Source organism: Dipodomys spectabilis, unplaced genomic scaffold (assembly GCF_019054845.1).
Source record: "Dipodomys spectabilis isolate Male_0828 unplaced genomic scaffold, ASM1905484v1 ptg000197l, whole genome shotgun sequence".
NCBI lineage: Eukaryota > Metazoa > Chordata > Mammalia > Rodentia > Heteromyidae > Dipodomys > Dipodomys spectabilis.
Genome location: NW_024870874.1, coordinates 5,462,501 through 5,479,073, shown reverse-complemented (window position 1 = coordinate 5,479,073; position 16,573 = coordinate 5,462,501). Strand labels below are relative to the sequence as shown.

The window sequence follows — 16,573 nt, the reverse complement described above, 5'->3', positions numbered from 1 at the left end:
AAATACAAGTTACCCAAACTGAGCAAAGAAGAAGTTAACCAATTAAATAAGCCAATATCCTATAATGAGATACAGGAAGCTATCAAAAGTCTTCCAACAAAAAAAAGCCCAGGACCAGATGGATTCACAGCAGAATTCTATAAGACCTTTAAAGAAGAACTAATACCCATACTCCTCAAGCTCTTCAGAGAAACAGAGAAGGAGGGAGCTATCCCAAACTCATTCTACGAAGCCAATATCACACTCATCCCCAAACCAGGCAAAGACCCAACCAAAAAGGAGAATTACAGGCCAATCTCCTTGATGAACACAGATGCAAAGATCCTTAACAAGATTCTAGCTAACAGAATCCAGAACCACATAAAAAAAATAATACACTATGATCAGGTAGGCTTCATCCCAGAGACACAGGGATGGTTTAACATACGTAAGTCAATAAATGTAATCCAGCATATCAACAGAGCCAAGGTCAAGAATCACATGATTATCGCCACAGATGCAGAAAAGGCCTTTGATAAAATTCAACATTCATTCATGCTAAAAGCTCTGGAGAAAATAGGAATAGAAGGAACATTTCTAAAAACAATAAAAGCCATTTATGACAGACCAATAGCCAATATTATACTTAATGGGGAAAAGCTACAACCAATCCTCCTAAAAACAGGAACAAGGCAAGGATGTCCACTGTCTCCACTCCTCTTCAACATAGTCCTAGAACCCTTAGCCAGGGCAATAAGGCAAGAAAAAGACATTAAAGGGATCCGCATAGGGAAAGAAGAAGTGAAACTATCCCTTTTTGCAGACGACATGATACTATACCTCCACGATCCCAAAAACTCCATCCCCAAACTTTTAGAAATCATAAGTCACTTCGGCAAAATAGCAGGATACAAAATAAACCCACAAAAATCAGTTGCCTTCCTATACACTGATAACGCACAGGAAGAGAGGGAAATAAAGGGAGCAACCCCATTCACAATAACCTCCCAAAAAATAAAATATTTAGGAATTAACCTAACCAAAGATGTAAAAGAACTATTTAATGAGAACTATAAAAAGTTAAAGAAAGAAATTGCAGAAGACACTAGGAAATGGAAAGACCTCCCATGCTCCTGGATAGGCCGACTTAATATAGTAAAGATGGTGATACTTCCAAAATTAATATACAAATTCAATGCAATTCCTATTAAAATCCCAATGACGTACATCACTGAAATACAGAAAACAGTCCAAAAATTTATATGGAACAACAAAAGACCTAGAATAGCCAAAACAATTCTAGGGGATAAAGACAATATGGGAGGGCTATCCATGCCGAACTTCAAACTCTACTACAGAGCTATAATCACAAAGACAGCATGGTACTGGCACAAAAACAGACCCGAAGACCAATGGAACAGAATAGAAGATCCAGATATAAATCCACAGGCCTACAGCCAGCTGATATTCGACAAAGGAGCCAAAGACATACAATGGAAGAAACACAGCCTCTTCAACCGCTGGTGCTGGGAAAACTGGGCAGCCACATGCAGAAAACTAAAAGTGGACCCCAGCCTATCACCATGCACCAACATCAACTCAAAATGGATTAAAGACCTTAACATTAAACCTGAATCTCTGAAACTACTGCAGGACAGAGTAGGAGAGACACTTGAACTAATAGGCACAGGAAGGAACTTCCTGAACAGAGTCCCAGGGTCACAACAAGTTGGAGAGAGACTCGACAAATGGGACTACCTTAAAATAAAAAGCTTCTGCACAGCTAAATCTATCGCAACTAAGCTAGAAAGACAACCAACTAATTGGGAAAAAATATTTACCAGCAATATATCAGACAAGGGGTTAACATCCTGTATATACAGGGAACTCAAGAAACTAATCCCTCCCAAACCTAACAAACCAATTACTAAATGGGCAAGGGAACTAAAGAGGGACTTCTCAAATGAAGAAATAAAAATGGCAAAGAAACACATGAGGAAATGTTCATCATCCCTGGTGGTGAAGGAAATGCAAATAAAGACAACCCTGAGATACCACCTTACCCCAGTCAGAATGTCCCACATCCACAAATCAGCCAACGACAAATGCTGGAGGGGATGTGGAGAAAGAGGAACCCTATTACACTGCTGGTGGGAATGTACACTTATACAACCACTTTGGAAAGCAGTCTGGAGGGTCCTTAGAAAGCTAAAGATTGACCTCCCTTACGACCCAGTCATACCACTTCTAGGCATCTACCCTGAACAACAGGAACCAATATACAAGGACACGTGCACCTCCATGTTTATTGCAGCACTGTTCACAATAGCTAGGGTATGGAAACAACCTAGGTGCCCCACCACAGATGAATGGATCCAAAAATTGTGGTATCTATACACAATGGAATATTATGCAGCCATTAGAAATGACAAAATAATGGCATTTGCAGGGAAATGGATGGAGCTAGAAGGAATCATGTTGAGCGAGGTAAGCCAAGAACGAAGAGACAAACGGTACATGGTCTCCCTCATAAGTGGATGCTAAATCCAAAAGGTTAGTGATACGACAAAACTAACAGGACTTAAGAAACAAAGAACTCCCGCTCATCTGGTTGAACCACTACTAAATATCCTCATGCTGCTGATCACAAATATGGTATATAACATGTGAACACTGTTATATATTACAGACTGTGGTAGACAATTTGCTCCAGGGAAGTTAGAATGAACTTGTGACTTTGAAATTATGTAATCATTTAATCACAATCAAAAAAAAAAAAAAAAAAAAAGAACCTCGGGGAAGGGAGGGAGGGAGGGGATGGTAGGGGGAAAACAATGGAGGGGGTAACAATGTTCAAGAGGAAGTGTACTCATAACCTCACTCATGTAACTGTGACCCTCTGTATAGTAGCTTTACAATAAAAAAAAAAAAAAAAAAAAAAAAAAAAAAAAAGTGCTCTTAATTTTCTTTTAAACAAAAGAGTCCTATGAAAAAAGTCTTCTTTAAGCTAATGTTCTAAAAATACATTCAGCAAATGTCAAGAAAGCAGAATAAAAAAATAGTCATTATGCATTTTTTTTGCATTTTTTGTATTCAAGATATCAAGTATAATGATGAATTAGTTACACATTGACATCATTTATGAGAAACTGGATGGTACAATTTGACCATGTTTTCTTAGAAATGGAATATTTATTTATATAATGAATTTATGCTGGGATATACCTGATTGGTAATGAGATTGATAGTGTTATTAGCTAGCATGAACAAGCTTTGACTTCTACCCACCATCATCTCTCTCTGTCTCTTTTTCTCTCTGTCTCTCCCTTTCTCTCTCAATCTCTCTCTCTCTCTCTCTCTCTCACACACACACACACACACACACACAAACACATACACATTCTGGTATATTATTTAAGACATGTAGACAAAATGAGTAATTTGAGGAAAGTTAATTTTATCAAAAATATCCAAATGAAGACAAAATATTATACCATGTACTACTATTATTATTATATTGCTATTAAAGCTGATTTCCTTATACTCCTTATCCATATAACCCTAGTTATTTGAAAACATTTCAATATACTTCACATAGTTCATTAAAAAGGCAATAAACATTATTTTATAAGAAATATGATACATCTTCTAAAATGGCCTATAAAATGGTTAGCATTTTCCTCTGTCCTATCATACATGAATAGAAGAGCACATTCTTGTCAGTAACTATAGCTCATTACTATATAAAAATACTATTCCTGTCCAGGTAGTGGTAGCTCATGCCTGTAATCCTAGCTACTCTGGAGCCTGAGATCTGAGGACTGAGGTTCAAAGCCAGCCAGAGAAGAAAAGTTTGTAAGACTCTTATCTCTGATTAACCACCAAAAAGCCAGAAGTAGGGTTGTGGCTCAAGTGGTAGAACCTTAGCCTTAAGCAACAAAGCTCAGAATAGCACCCAGACTCTGAGTTCAAACACTAGGATTGACACCAAAAAAAGAAAGCTATTCCTCAGATAATACTAACAAGAAGTTAACTTCAGAAACAGTGAAAGGCTCGATTTTATTATAGAAATGGATGTCATTTGACTGAATTTAAGATGTATTGTCATTTGACTGAACTTAGAAACATTGAATGTATTAAATGGTGAAACACATGAAAGCAATTAAAACACTGTATAGAGACCTCAATAGTAAAACACTTCCCTAGTATACACAACTCCTCGAGTTCATTTTTCAAAGGAATAAAGAAAGAAAGAGCAAAAGAGAGAGAGAGAGAGAGAGAGAAAGAGAAAGAGAGGGAGGGAGGGACAAAGGAAGGAAGGGAGGAAGGGAGGGGAGAAATGGAAGGAAGAAGTAATAAAGAAAAAGAAAGAAAAGAAAGAAAGAAAAACAAAGGAAGGAAATAGTTACACACTGTGTAGGCTTATTCAATTTCATTTAAACTATTTCATCGTAAAATTTGTTCACTTTTACTTATTAAATTTAGCTAAAATGTCTCTAACTTACTATTAATTCCAATAGGAAATACTAATACTCATTATTTTTATTTACTGCAATATTAAAAATGTTGATTAATCATGTTTGAAAGCATCAAAATAGAGTGAGTATTGATATGGTTATATGCTGTGTATAGATTTTCCTAGATTCTGACCATGTCACAAAGTAGCCTTAAACCAATCTAGTGAGAACAAAGTGGGTTTTCTTTTAATTACTTAGTTTTTTTTTAGTTTTTTACTTAGTAAGTGCCACAAGAAAGTTGAATGTGTGATAACCATTACTGTCTAATAACTTAAAATCATCATTTCCTTCTATACATACAAGAAAGAAATAAGTGAAATTGATGTGATTAGCATTTTGCCAATGCCAAAACTCTAATACTTATTACATAATTTTATTGTTCTGGAGATGTAAAATAGATTTCAAATATAAGCAAAGAATTCTTGAAGATAGAAGGATATCATTTCATAAGATCATTTGTTGTTTGTGTTGTTTGTCCATTTCTATTGACAGGTAATGGCCAGGGTATAATTACATTTTTAAAAAAGTTTTTTTTTTCTCCTCTGGATAAACTGTCACAGGAAAATTGCTTAACATGGATATTCATTTTGTAAGCATATGAAAAATGAAAATATTCAACTTTACTCATTTCCTTCTGGTTTGTATAAAGGAAATAATATGATTATATTTAGAATTTGATAGTAGATTCATAAAAATTAAACATTTAACTATAACCATTTACATAGTCTAGTTGAAATGAGAAACACTTCAGGTTTCTTAAGCTTGAATAACTTTTAGGGGAATAGTTTTGTTTTCAAGTTTAAGAAGAAATTTAATTTACCTAACATATCACAGAAATAAGTTAATAAAATAAGTGAAAGAAATGTTTTAAATAAAATTTTTACTCACTTAGGAAACATTATTTTTAAATATGAGAGCTGATCTCTAACATGAGCCCTTGTTTATCCAATCATAAAGAAATTATCTCATTTTGCATAGGATTTTATTCACCTGAAATGTTCATGTTCCTACTACAACCTACTTTTACATTACAAAATTTAGTTTATATAAATTCATACCCACTGTAGGGAAGCATTTAATTCTTCAATGCCAAGATGTGAACAAAAAGGACATATTAAAAACAAGTAGGAATAAAAACATGTTCTTATTTTCTCAACTAAGAAACTCTAAAACAGAAAAAATTTTTAATGTGGTTCAAGTTTTTTTCCCAGCTTCTTATCTTTTAATAGTGTTCAGCCTTGGACATGTAAAAATTCTAAAAGTGTTGAGTGATCTTTGATTTGGCTTGAATGTGTGTGCACTTAGTTGCACTGTCCTGGGACAGTGCTTACGGAAATAAAAATGCTATTTCTTAGTCTTAATGAAAGCAACATACACTTCTCAAAGAAATGTGTAATCATGGAAGGTGATTCAAAGCTTGGACTGAATATATTATTTCTCATTTCCTACAAAGTGTGCATGTGGTTGCTTTTTCTAGGACATAAATGACCTACTAAATTTCTCATACCTGTTTTCTCTGGCTAGAGATAAGCAGTGAAACTCTAATTTTCACTGTAAAACTTGGATGCAACTTTAATCCTAATTAATTAGTAAATGTATTCTTTATTTAGTCTAGTTACTCTTCTCTAGTACCAAGACTTAAACTCAAGGCTTTGTAGTATACTATCTTTTTTGCTCACAGTTGGTGTTCTCTCAATTGAGTCATGCCTTCAGACTGACTTTTTGCTGGTTAATTAGAGATAGTGTCTTCTGGACTTTTCTGCCCAGGCTGGCATACAACTGTGATCATTGTGATCTCAGCTTCTCAAATAGCAAGTTTTTTTTTTTTTTAATTGTGAAAATACTGTACAGAGGGGTTACAATTACATGGGCAAGATAATGAGTACATTTCTTATCAAGCATTGTAGCCTCCTCCTTTGTTTCCCCTTCCCATCCTCCCCATCTCCCCCACCCAATTCTTCCCCCCACAACCAAAGTTGTAAGGTTCGTTTTTGACATAACGACTTGTACAACTCCATCTCATTGTTGCAATGGATCCACCTGTATCCCTATTTAAACGTTTTGTTTTTTCCCTTCCCTCCACAAATTATAACAACATCAAATACAGTAAAAGCAGGGGTTATACCGTGGGGGAGGGACATACAAAGAAATAATCTTATAAATGTGTTACAAAAAATCACATGAAAGAAAAAAACATTTGAATACATATCTTAGTGTTCATTTCCTTTACATCAATTTATCTGACCTTTACTGCTTGACTCAGACATATACTAGTTATTGCAAATAAGGGAAACCATGGGACCTATGTTTCTTTGGGCCTGGTTTACTTCACTTAATATAATTTTTTCCAAGCCTTTCCATTTCCTAACAAATGGTGCAATGTCATTCTTTCTGATGGAGGCATAGAATTCCATTGTCTATATATACCACATTTTCTTGATCCATTCATCTACTGAGGGGCATCTGGGTTGGTTCCATATCTTAGCTATGATAAATAAGGCTGCAATAAACATAGTTGTGCTGGCAGCTTTAGTGTGGTCTTGTTTGTGAACATTTGGGTAAATGCCCCAAAGTGGGATTGCTGGGTCATAGGGGAGCTCTATGTGGAGTCTTGAGGAACCTCCATACTGCTTTCCAAAGTGGTTGAACAAGTTTACACTCCCACCAACAATGCAGTAAGGGTCCCTTCTGTCCACATCCCCTCCAGCATCTGTTGTTGTTAGAGTTCTTGATTATAGCCATTCTAATTGGGATGAGGTGGTATCTCAATGTTGTTTTGATTTGCATTTCTTTTATGGCTAGAGAGGTTGAGCATTTCTTCATGTGTCTATTGGCCATCCTTCTTTCTTCTTCAGAGAAGTTTCTCTTTAAGTCTTTAGCCAACTTATTTATTGAGCAGTTCTTTCTTTGAAGATTTGTTGTTAGGGGATTTAATTTTTTGAGATCCAGTTATATTTTAGCTATGAGACCCTTGTCCCTTGTATGGCTAGTGAAGATCTTCTCCCAATCAGTTGGCTTTCTATTGATCTTGCTAGCTATGTCCTTTGCCATGCAGAAGCTCTGCAATTTCATGCAATCCCATTTGTCCAATCTTTCTTTGATTTGTTGTGTTTCTGGGTCTCTATTAAGAAAATTTCGGCCTGTGCCAAGGAGCACTAGAGTGTCTCCTAGTCCATCCTGTAATGTTTTCAGAGTGTCTGCTCAAATAGCCAGTTTTATACATATGGTCCACCTAGTTAATTCTACCTTAATGATAGTAGCTGTTTTTGAAATGTAGTAACCTTATGCTTTAAACTGTGTTCATGTTGTGTAAATATTCAATCTAACACATATGGAAGGTACCGTTAAATTCTGCAAAAGTAGACAAACACATAGCCACTTTGTAATCCCTATATCAAAAGCTGAAGTTAAACTTTATGTGAATATCTAAAATATTTATTATTTATTCTAGAAGTAGGACAAATTCAATCTTTAATAATTTAGTCATGACTCTTTGACCCTTGAAGAAAGGAAATTTTAAGGTTCAACTAGTGTCAGTGAAAATGAAGATGTATCCTCTCATACAAGTGTCTTCTTTAGATATAAAACAAGAGCAGTAAGCTACAATACTATCAACTAAACTTGTCTGACATACTTTGCCTAAATTGTGGGATTTCACACCATGGATGTCAGATAGCATCTGTATAGTTCTATAAAAATCCTTCAGAACCCTATAGGAACCCACAAATTTCCACAAATGGCACGGCGGGGATATAACACATTTTAGCTGAAGGTACTGTACCTCTGGTAGGATCTTTTTATTAAGAGGAACTAGAATGAGTTGTAAGTGCCACACATGGGGACTGGAATAATGTAAAAAGAACAGCAGCTACTGATCCACACTTGTGGCACTTTAAAAAAGATGAGATGATAAAGAGCTGGCATCATCGTCAGTACAATCACTTTGGAAAGCCATCTCAAAGGTAACTAGCAAAGTTAATGAAAAAGTTTAGAGATTAAATAAAAATTGAATTAAATCAAAAAAATTATAAGAGGCAGAAAGGTTAGGGGGAAAAATTAAAGGTGACTGAAAAAAAAAGCGTTAATAAGAAAAATCTGTGACCACACAGGAGAGGTAAAACGGCTTTTATGTTTAGAATTTCATAATGTAACAAAATGACACAAAACATCAGCTTAATAGGAATGAAAACAATGAGAATGAGCACGGAACCCTTCTCAGATTACCAGTCACTTCCAACTGCTTTCCTCTGAAATACACAGCCACTCCAATGTCAAATGTTTCTGTCCACAAAGAAAGATCTAAGATTGATAGATATTTTATATAAAACATCACCAACTAAAGGTGTGGGATCTGCAAATTTTTCATGTGCCTACAAACAGCAACTGAAACTTTGAGGTAACCAAATGAAAAATATAGGGAAGAAAGAAAATACTCTACGCATGCGTATTATCATTATGGTTTATGACAATTTGTGGTTTAGATTTTCAAAATGGGGTCTGTATGTGCCTTTTAACTGCCTTTATGGGGGCAGATCATTACTTTCCAAAGACACTGACGTAGAATATTGCAATTATTTCTAAATTGAGGCCTTCGAAGAAGCAAAGGATATGGCCAGGATAACTGGAGAATGTGACATAGATTTGAGAAGTTGATCAAAAAGATAAATGCGACCTCTCTTAAAACCTTCAAACAGCACTGCTTTTTTATGATGCCTTGTATTTCCTCACCCTAAAATTTTAGTTTCTAAGAACACAACTAACTTATTTTCTAGCCTTGCATGCAGAATACCACTATTCTCTGTAGAATATCATTATTTCTCACATTCTAAACATGAAAATTAAGAATCACATGGAATTTTGAAATGACATAGAGGCTAAGGGGGTCCAAGAATAACACAAGAAATGATCTAAAAACTCAACAGTAGAAGACTGTAGTAATCAGAAAGAACTACATGACAAGGAGAAGCTTTGTACAGGAAACGCTTAATACATAATCACCTTGGGAAGAACATTCATTTTGATCTCTAGAAACTGATTTAAGAAATATAAAAGCGGAACCTCACTTAACATTTTACTAGGGAAACAAAAAGGGAAATCTGAGCCAATTGTGTGAGAATAAAAAGAAACAATTAATTAAAATGAAGATATAAAGGAATTGAACTAAACATGGTGGGACATCATTAGATTCCTCTTTTTGCTTCAGATTGGGAAGGAGACAGAAAGGAGACCCGTTCTACCAATATGAGACTGGCAGGTCTAGATCACGTGTTTTCTTTATTCGTATTTTAGTCTAACACAGGGGAGAAGATAAAAAGTTTAAATAATTTCTGCCTAAAGATACTATCAATTCTAATTGGTAAGCAGTTTTTAAAGATGTTAATGTCCATATAAAATTTGAAATTAAAATTATTTTTCTCCATATTCTATAGAACTCTGAAAGGTCCAGTAATAATAGAATATTGACACAGAGGTGCAAAAGAAATAATATCTATCATGACACAAAGCCCAAATTTTCATTTAAGTATCCTGTATATTCATTCATACAATGAGTGGTTAATCAATGCTTTTGAGAACATAGAAAATAGAATATTTAAACTATTAAGTACTGACTTTGACTTAAAAAACATCTTCTGGAAAGGGTCAAAATTAGTTTAAAAAAATATGCATACAGTGCTACTGTGCTTATTTCTTACCTGCTTTTCCCTGAAATCATCTTGAATATACATCATAGATTTATACTTCAAGATTTCAGTAACTTTTTAAAATTCACTTTTAATAAGTTAAATTTAAAAAAAATCACAAATGAGGTAAAAGAGCCTGCCAGTTTCTAAGTTTCTAGTCCCACAAATTTTGATTTATATATGATATGTGTGTGTGTGTGTGTGTGTGTGTAAGTTAATTAAGTTTAAAAGAAACCTTTGGGCTGGAAATGTGGCTGAGTCATAGAGTGCTTGCCTCACATGAATGAAGTCCTGGGTTCAATTTCTCAGTACAACATAAACAGAAAAAGCCAACTCCGCTCTGTGGCTAAAATGGTAGAGAGCTAGCCTTGAGTGAAAGAGCTCAGGGACAGTGCCCAGGCCCTGAGTTCAAGCCTCAAGACTGGAGGAAAAAAAAACTTTAAGAAGTATACTTTGTCTTCTCCCATAAAAGTGAGTATTGCCAGGTACCCGTGACTCAAACCTGTAATCCTAGCGACTCAGGAGGCTGAGATCTGAGGATCACCATTCAAAGCAAGCCTGGGCAAGAAAGTCTGTGAGACTCTTATCTCTAGTTAACTACCATAAAACGGAAGTGGCTCTGAGCAAGCCTTGATCAAAAGGAACTCAGGGACAGGTACTCAGGCCCCAAGTTTAAGCCTCATCACTGACCAAAAAAGAAACAAATAAAAGAACTATAACTAGCTGTCTATTTTATGTGTTACTGTGGAAACCTATAATAATTTCTATTAACTGGAATTTCTAATTTGATTCTTCATAATAAATACATTTCATTGAATGATTACTTGATATAATAAACTATGTTAAAGGTTCATATTCTGCATACCAAATATATAGTCTCAAACACATGGCACTGGTTCCAAAGTATTATATAAGCAGTGGGTCCTTCCAAACTGTGGAGGATTAAGTTGCTGATATTAAAAAAAAACATAACTTGCAAAAATGCTTTGAGAAATAGGACCAGTGTAGTAAGATAAAGCAGAATTTGTGTGAAAGAAAAGCTCAGAGAAGTAAAAACAAAACAAAACAAAACCAAAAAAACAGGCAGGTCAGAGAGGCAAATAGTTTGAAGCAAACTAAAGACACTATTTTAGAAAAGCTTTCATTCTGGACACTGTAAAACTAAGAATTGGAATGGAAGGAAAATGCTGAAATATTGAGTATACAATGTAGATATTATGGCTCTCTTTTTCTGAAAAAATAATTTACAAGTACTATCTCATATCTATTCTACTTTTCTAGTGCTTCAGAACGTCTTCTCTACCTGTCTTAGCAGTACATTAGTATTCTGGTAGAATTTTACTATTTTGGTAGAATTTTACTATTGTTTATTTGACTAAAAAGTTTACGTGAACACAGTTTCAGATTTTATCCTGGATTTAGAGAGAGTTATGCTTTTTGATTTTCCCTCCTTTGAACCTGATCTTGCTTCTTCTCTCTCTCTCTGAGCTTTGTATGACTATGATTTTTCCTCATATCCTTCTCTTTCTCTATGAGCTTTGTGTGTGGCTATGATTTTTCCTCATATTCCTCTTTGTCCCAGCATCCAGTCAGTTGTCCTATTTTGCTACTACTTTCATAGTGTTTTTGTATCAAATCTTTTTATTTCTTAACTCTCAGTCTTGTATTTAAGCCAAGTAATACATCCTACAAGAATACTTGCTGCTTCATGCTCTCCCAATTTCAGAATTATCACACTGTACTGAACTGCCATTAAGTCATGGTTCATTTAGTACAATTTCAGATGCTTATTATTCTTACAGGATAGTTTTTATTCTATGCAAGTTATGACATTAACTAGCTTTATATTGATGAAAACAGTCACCATGGCTTGCTATATAAGTTACTAAGCACTCTGATCCAATCATTATACGGTTTTAATTCTATTTTCCTTCTATTTTAATTCTACATTCCACTTAAACCTTATCTCCTGGCATTTGGGCACATCTTAGGAAGTCATTATTCTGGGTAGGTATACCCTTTCTGAATTGTTAGCAGTCTACAACTTAGATGAAAATTTCTTTTCTCAAATATTATTTTTGCTCCTGACTTTAGGTAATATGTTTTCTCTGCCATGTGGTTTCACTTTTACTGATTGTTTTACTCCACAAATTTTAGGAGAAGATAGAAGGAAAAGAAAGAGTATTATTTAGGAAAGTCATGACAGATGTATTCAGTATATTAAAAAAGTATTCAAATGCAAATGCAACAGTGTTTTTGTATTGTTTATAGACTCATTTAAAGTAAATATTACCAGAGGTAACATGAATCAGTAATATGAATGTGGTATACAGCACCATGAGAAACACAGAATCAGTTGTTAAGGTCTTGGCATTCGTTTCCTTTGCAAGGCTCTTAGAAGTTGGTAGATCTTATCATCACTCATTTTCAGTGAGAAGATCAGGGATAGATGTTAACTAGAGTGCAGAACCTGGGATTGGAATGCCTAACACCCCACAGCAAAGCCCAGATATTGACATAATGGACACTGTTACCTCTTGTTCATATATCAGTGCCATGTTATCAATCTGTGACATAAAAATGTACTAATATTTATTTACTTTATATACTATTATTATTATTTAAGTAATTATACAAAGAAGTTGCCATTCAACCAAGTAGTTTATGAATACCATACAACTTGATCAATGTCACCCCTTTCAACGTGCTCATCTATCCCTTCCAACCCACCCCTTTCCAAACTTTTCTTAATTGGGTAGGATGTTCATGAATTTTTGACTGAATTCTCCATCCTACTTCTTCTCTTCATTTGCCTATTTAAATGTCTCCCCTTTTCACTTTTATTTAATGCTTTGAACTATATTCAGTTCTATGCATGTATATTTTAATTGAGATAATAAGGTTGATGTTTTTCTTTTGGTTCATAATATATACAAAACGAGTTGAAGAGTATTACAGTTTTTCTTAAAAGAAAAAATGAACACTGAGAAGTCATTTCATCAATACTTGATTCCTGATATACAAAAAGTTTAAAGTAACAGCAAAAAAATAGATTCAAGATGAAGATTCACTAAATATTTTGCAAGATAATGAAAAGTTTGATATTACTTTATATTACTAAGAAAAAGATAAGATTTGTGGTCTCTCTAGCTTTTATCTTTTCTGAAATCTATTTGTCATAAGCCAAGGGAGGAGGGCTTTTTTTCTTATATATAGATAATAAAAGTATTTTTATATGTACTAATTTATATAAGCATAAAATTTGTTGTATATTAGCAACAAACATGTTGCTTTTATTAACTCATAGCAGCAGTACATCAGGCATTACATATACGATTTTTATAGAGTTCTTTGCACATATTGTTAGGTCTCTCTGAGACATTTCATAATTAAACTTTACTTAAATTAATAAATAAACCAAAAAATTCTGAAAGAGCAATTGCCAAGTGAAAAACACTACTAACCTAACTGTGCCATAATTTACCCCAATTATTACTTCAAGTTGTGAAATGTCATGTTTAATAAATGGCTTTATTAAATCATTAATATTTTATTTTAATATGCTTAGCACTGGACAATTATGTTTAAAAATACTTCTTTACCTTGTCTGTCTTCTCTATAGGGTTTGTATTGTCTAGGAAAAAGGGAAAATGTGCCAACAGCCAACCTACTTTTATTTTACGAATGTCTTTCATTTCTTTGAAATAGGTCTTTTTCTTTTTTAAGGTGGAAAATAGACTCTAATTCTTGTTTGCTCTTTAAAGTTTTATTATTTTAGGATTTTTTCCTACTGGGAATGAGCATTAGCATACTCAGGTGAATTGCTTAAAGTAAGGGCCTCAAGCTACCCTTGTCTGGCTGGTAGGATGAGGCAAGATATCAAAACTTTTGTCTGACTGCTCACATTCCTTGTCTTAGAGTACTGCTACTCTCAAGAGCATATATCCATGATCTTTCTACTTCTAGTTTTATTACTTCTTTTGTATTATTTAATACATCTAAAGACACTTCCAAAAGACAAATTTTTCCATTTTGGAGAAGTAATGGTTTGGAACCTAAAGAAACACATTAAGGTTCCCAGTATGTATTTTGCAAAGGTGAGAGAGTACAAGGGCCATAAAGCAATTAAGCATATGATCTTAGAGACATTAATCCATCAAAGATCATAAGATGTTTAAAAAGTCAACAAAAATAATATCCTGTAAAGGTCAAGTGAAAATGGGCACCTATAAATGTTGTATTTCTCTTTTAGCTGTTTTGTCAGATACTTAACGCAAAAGAAAAAGAAAATATTAAAGTGAGGGAAAGAACTAATCTAACCTCATAACTGGAACTTAGAAGTCCATGATGTTACTTCTATGAAGCGTGAACCTAAGTTATAATTTATCCTAGTGAATGAATGGTTCATATACTTCCAATTATTTCCTGAGGAAGTTTAAGTTCTACCAGGGTCGATACTGTTTTTGTAAACAAGAAACTGATATGCTTGATACTATTGAATACAACCAGGCATTTCTGAAAGTGTCATACACATTTCTGAAACCCACAATACATCAATTTTTAATACTTCTACTCTCTCAGCTCCATTAAAAAGATGGTAGGGGAAAGATTTTCAAGTAATTAATGATATAGTTAGCTGCTAAATATTAATAGGAATCGTAGTCTTGCATAAAATATAACATATAAACCTTTCCAATACAGACGTACCAGTAATTAAAGTTGAATATGTAATTACACTGATTTATAAGACAGGCAAAAAGTTACACATTACTAGCTTCTATGTAAACTGTGGGTAACAGCTAAACTTTGCATTTTACGGTTTATAAAAATGGGCAATGTCTTCACTACAGTTCATAAATGGTTTAGAGACCTGAATGGTAGTAAAAATTACGACAACGTATCCCATCGTGAATATTCTTATTACACCACACAATCCAAATGGGTGATACGACCTATCAGATGTAGAACTGCCTTACACTCTGCTTTATGCCCCAGAGAATGTCGTAGTACTAAGAATTTGTACAGTAGTTCTATAACAATACGTATAAGGCATTTAAGAGACTCTATAAGATGTATTCAAAGTGATTTTGATACACTATTTCATATTCTGTACACAGTACTATTTAACGTTACTTGAAATTTTATTGTTGGTTTTACTTACATACCATTAAAAGCTTCAAGAAAACTGTTAAACTTTCGAAGACTATTGATACATATTTTCCCCTCTAGGGAGTCTGGTCACCCTACTTACATGTGTGGCTGAGGCGAGCAACCTGGACTGCTGTTCCCATTGCTGTCGATGTGGTCCAGGGACCCATTGAGGTCTTCGTGGACGGCCTGCAGGAGGCCGCTGGATGCATTGTTGATCAGTCCAGGGTTACTTAGCAAAGGTAAACTGCTCTCTGCCAAGGCAGCCTAGTGGAAATGAGGAAGTGTGAAACAACTTTTCAGCTGTCCTTTAAGATACTTTTGAAAGCACCGATTTTCTTTTAATGGGTTCAAATTGTGACAGAGAGATTTTGGGAAGCATTTAAATCAAAGGTATGGGAAAGACAAAAATTCTAATTGGCCACTTGTGGCCCAGACAGCAGGGAAATGAAGCATGATATGAACATCTAAACAATAGTTTCTGCAGCAAACTTTCTCACTCATGTTTTAACCTTTCCCATCATGAAATGTTGAATCCTCTCATGTCATGAAATACTCCCAGATAATATAAGCAGTTGCTCTGCTTAAAAAAAAAAAAAATGACCAGAACTTAACTCAAAATAAAGAAGTCCTGACATTTGCCTCCTCTGCATAAAAATTATATATTATAATTAAACTTTAAAGTTTTTGCCACAAGCACCATGTTCCCCAACACTATGATGTGAAATCATTTATGACAGCCTGGATAAATATTAATGCATAGCCACATGCATTTGCAAAAGCTTCTATCAATCTAGCATTTGCAGGAAAGCCGAGTGTTCCAGATTTTGCCACAGGGTGTCCTTCTTGCTTCTTCACATCAAACGTAGTTTGAATTAGAACCAGTGTTTTTCCCTGTGCTAGGTTCTACAACTTACTTGGATGATAAACCAACTATTAAAGAACAATCATGATCCTGCCTAAATGGGAAAGCATCCCCCTCCCCCACAGCCACAAAACCAAAAACACTCAAATAGAAAAATAATGGGAAAGTGTAATCACATTACCTGCAAACTGGCATTAAGAGCTGCTCCATAGCCTAAACTGGTAGGTATGTTTTTTACTAAAGTAGGACTTCTGGAAGAAAAAAAATCAGATGATTTATAAATAACAATGTAAAATAAGTGGACATCAGCAATATCAGTTTAAAAGATCTGTTTTAACTTGCTGTTTTACACTATTAGTCCAGAATAAATACACTCCAGGCCA

At 34.4% G+C, this 16,573-nt stretch overlaps 1 protein-coding gene across 8 annotated transcripts in view; it reads right to left on the bottom strand.

The window, feature by feature from the left end:
* The window catches only part of Foxp2 (forkhead box P2), a 266,192-nt gene that overhangs the window by 19,620 nt on the left and 229,999 nt on the right, over positions 1-16,573 (bottom strand). For all 8 annotated transcript variants that reach the window (XM_042695930.1, XM_042695935.1, XM_042695934.1 and 5 more), the window contains 2 exons: positions 16,372-16,441; positions 15,429-15,592 (listed from right to left, as the gene is read on the bottom strand). In XM_042695930.1, coding sequence (XP_042551864.1) covers positions 15,429-15,592; positions 16,372-16,441 — 234 coding nt within the window. The remainder of the gene's footprint in view (positions 1-15,428; positions 15,593-16,371; positions 16,442-16,573) is intronic.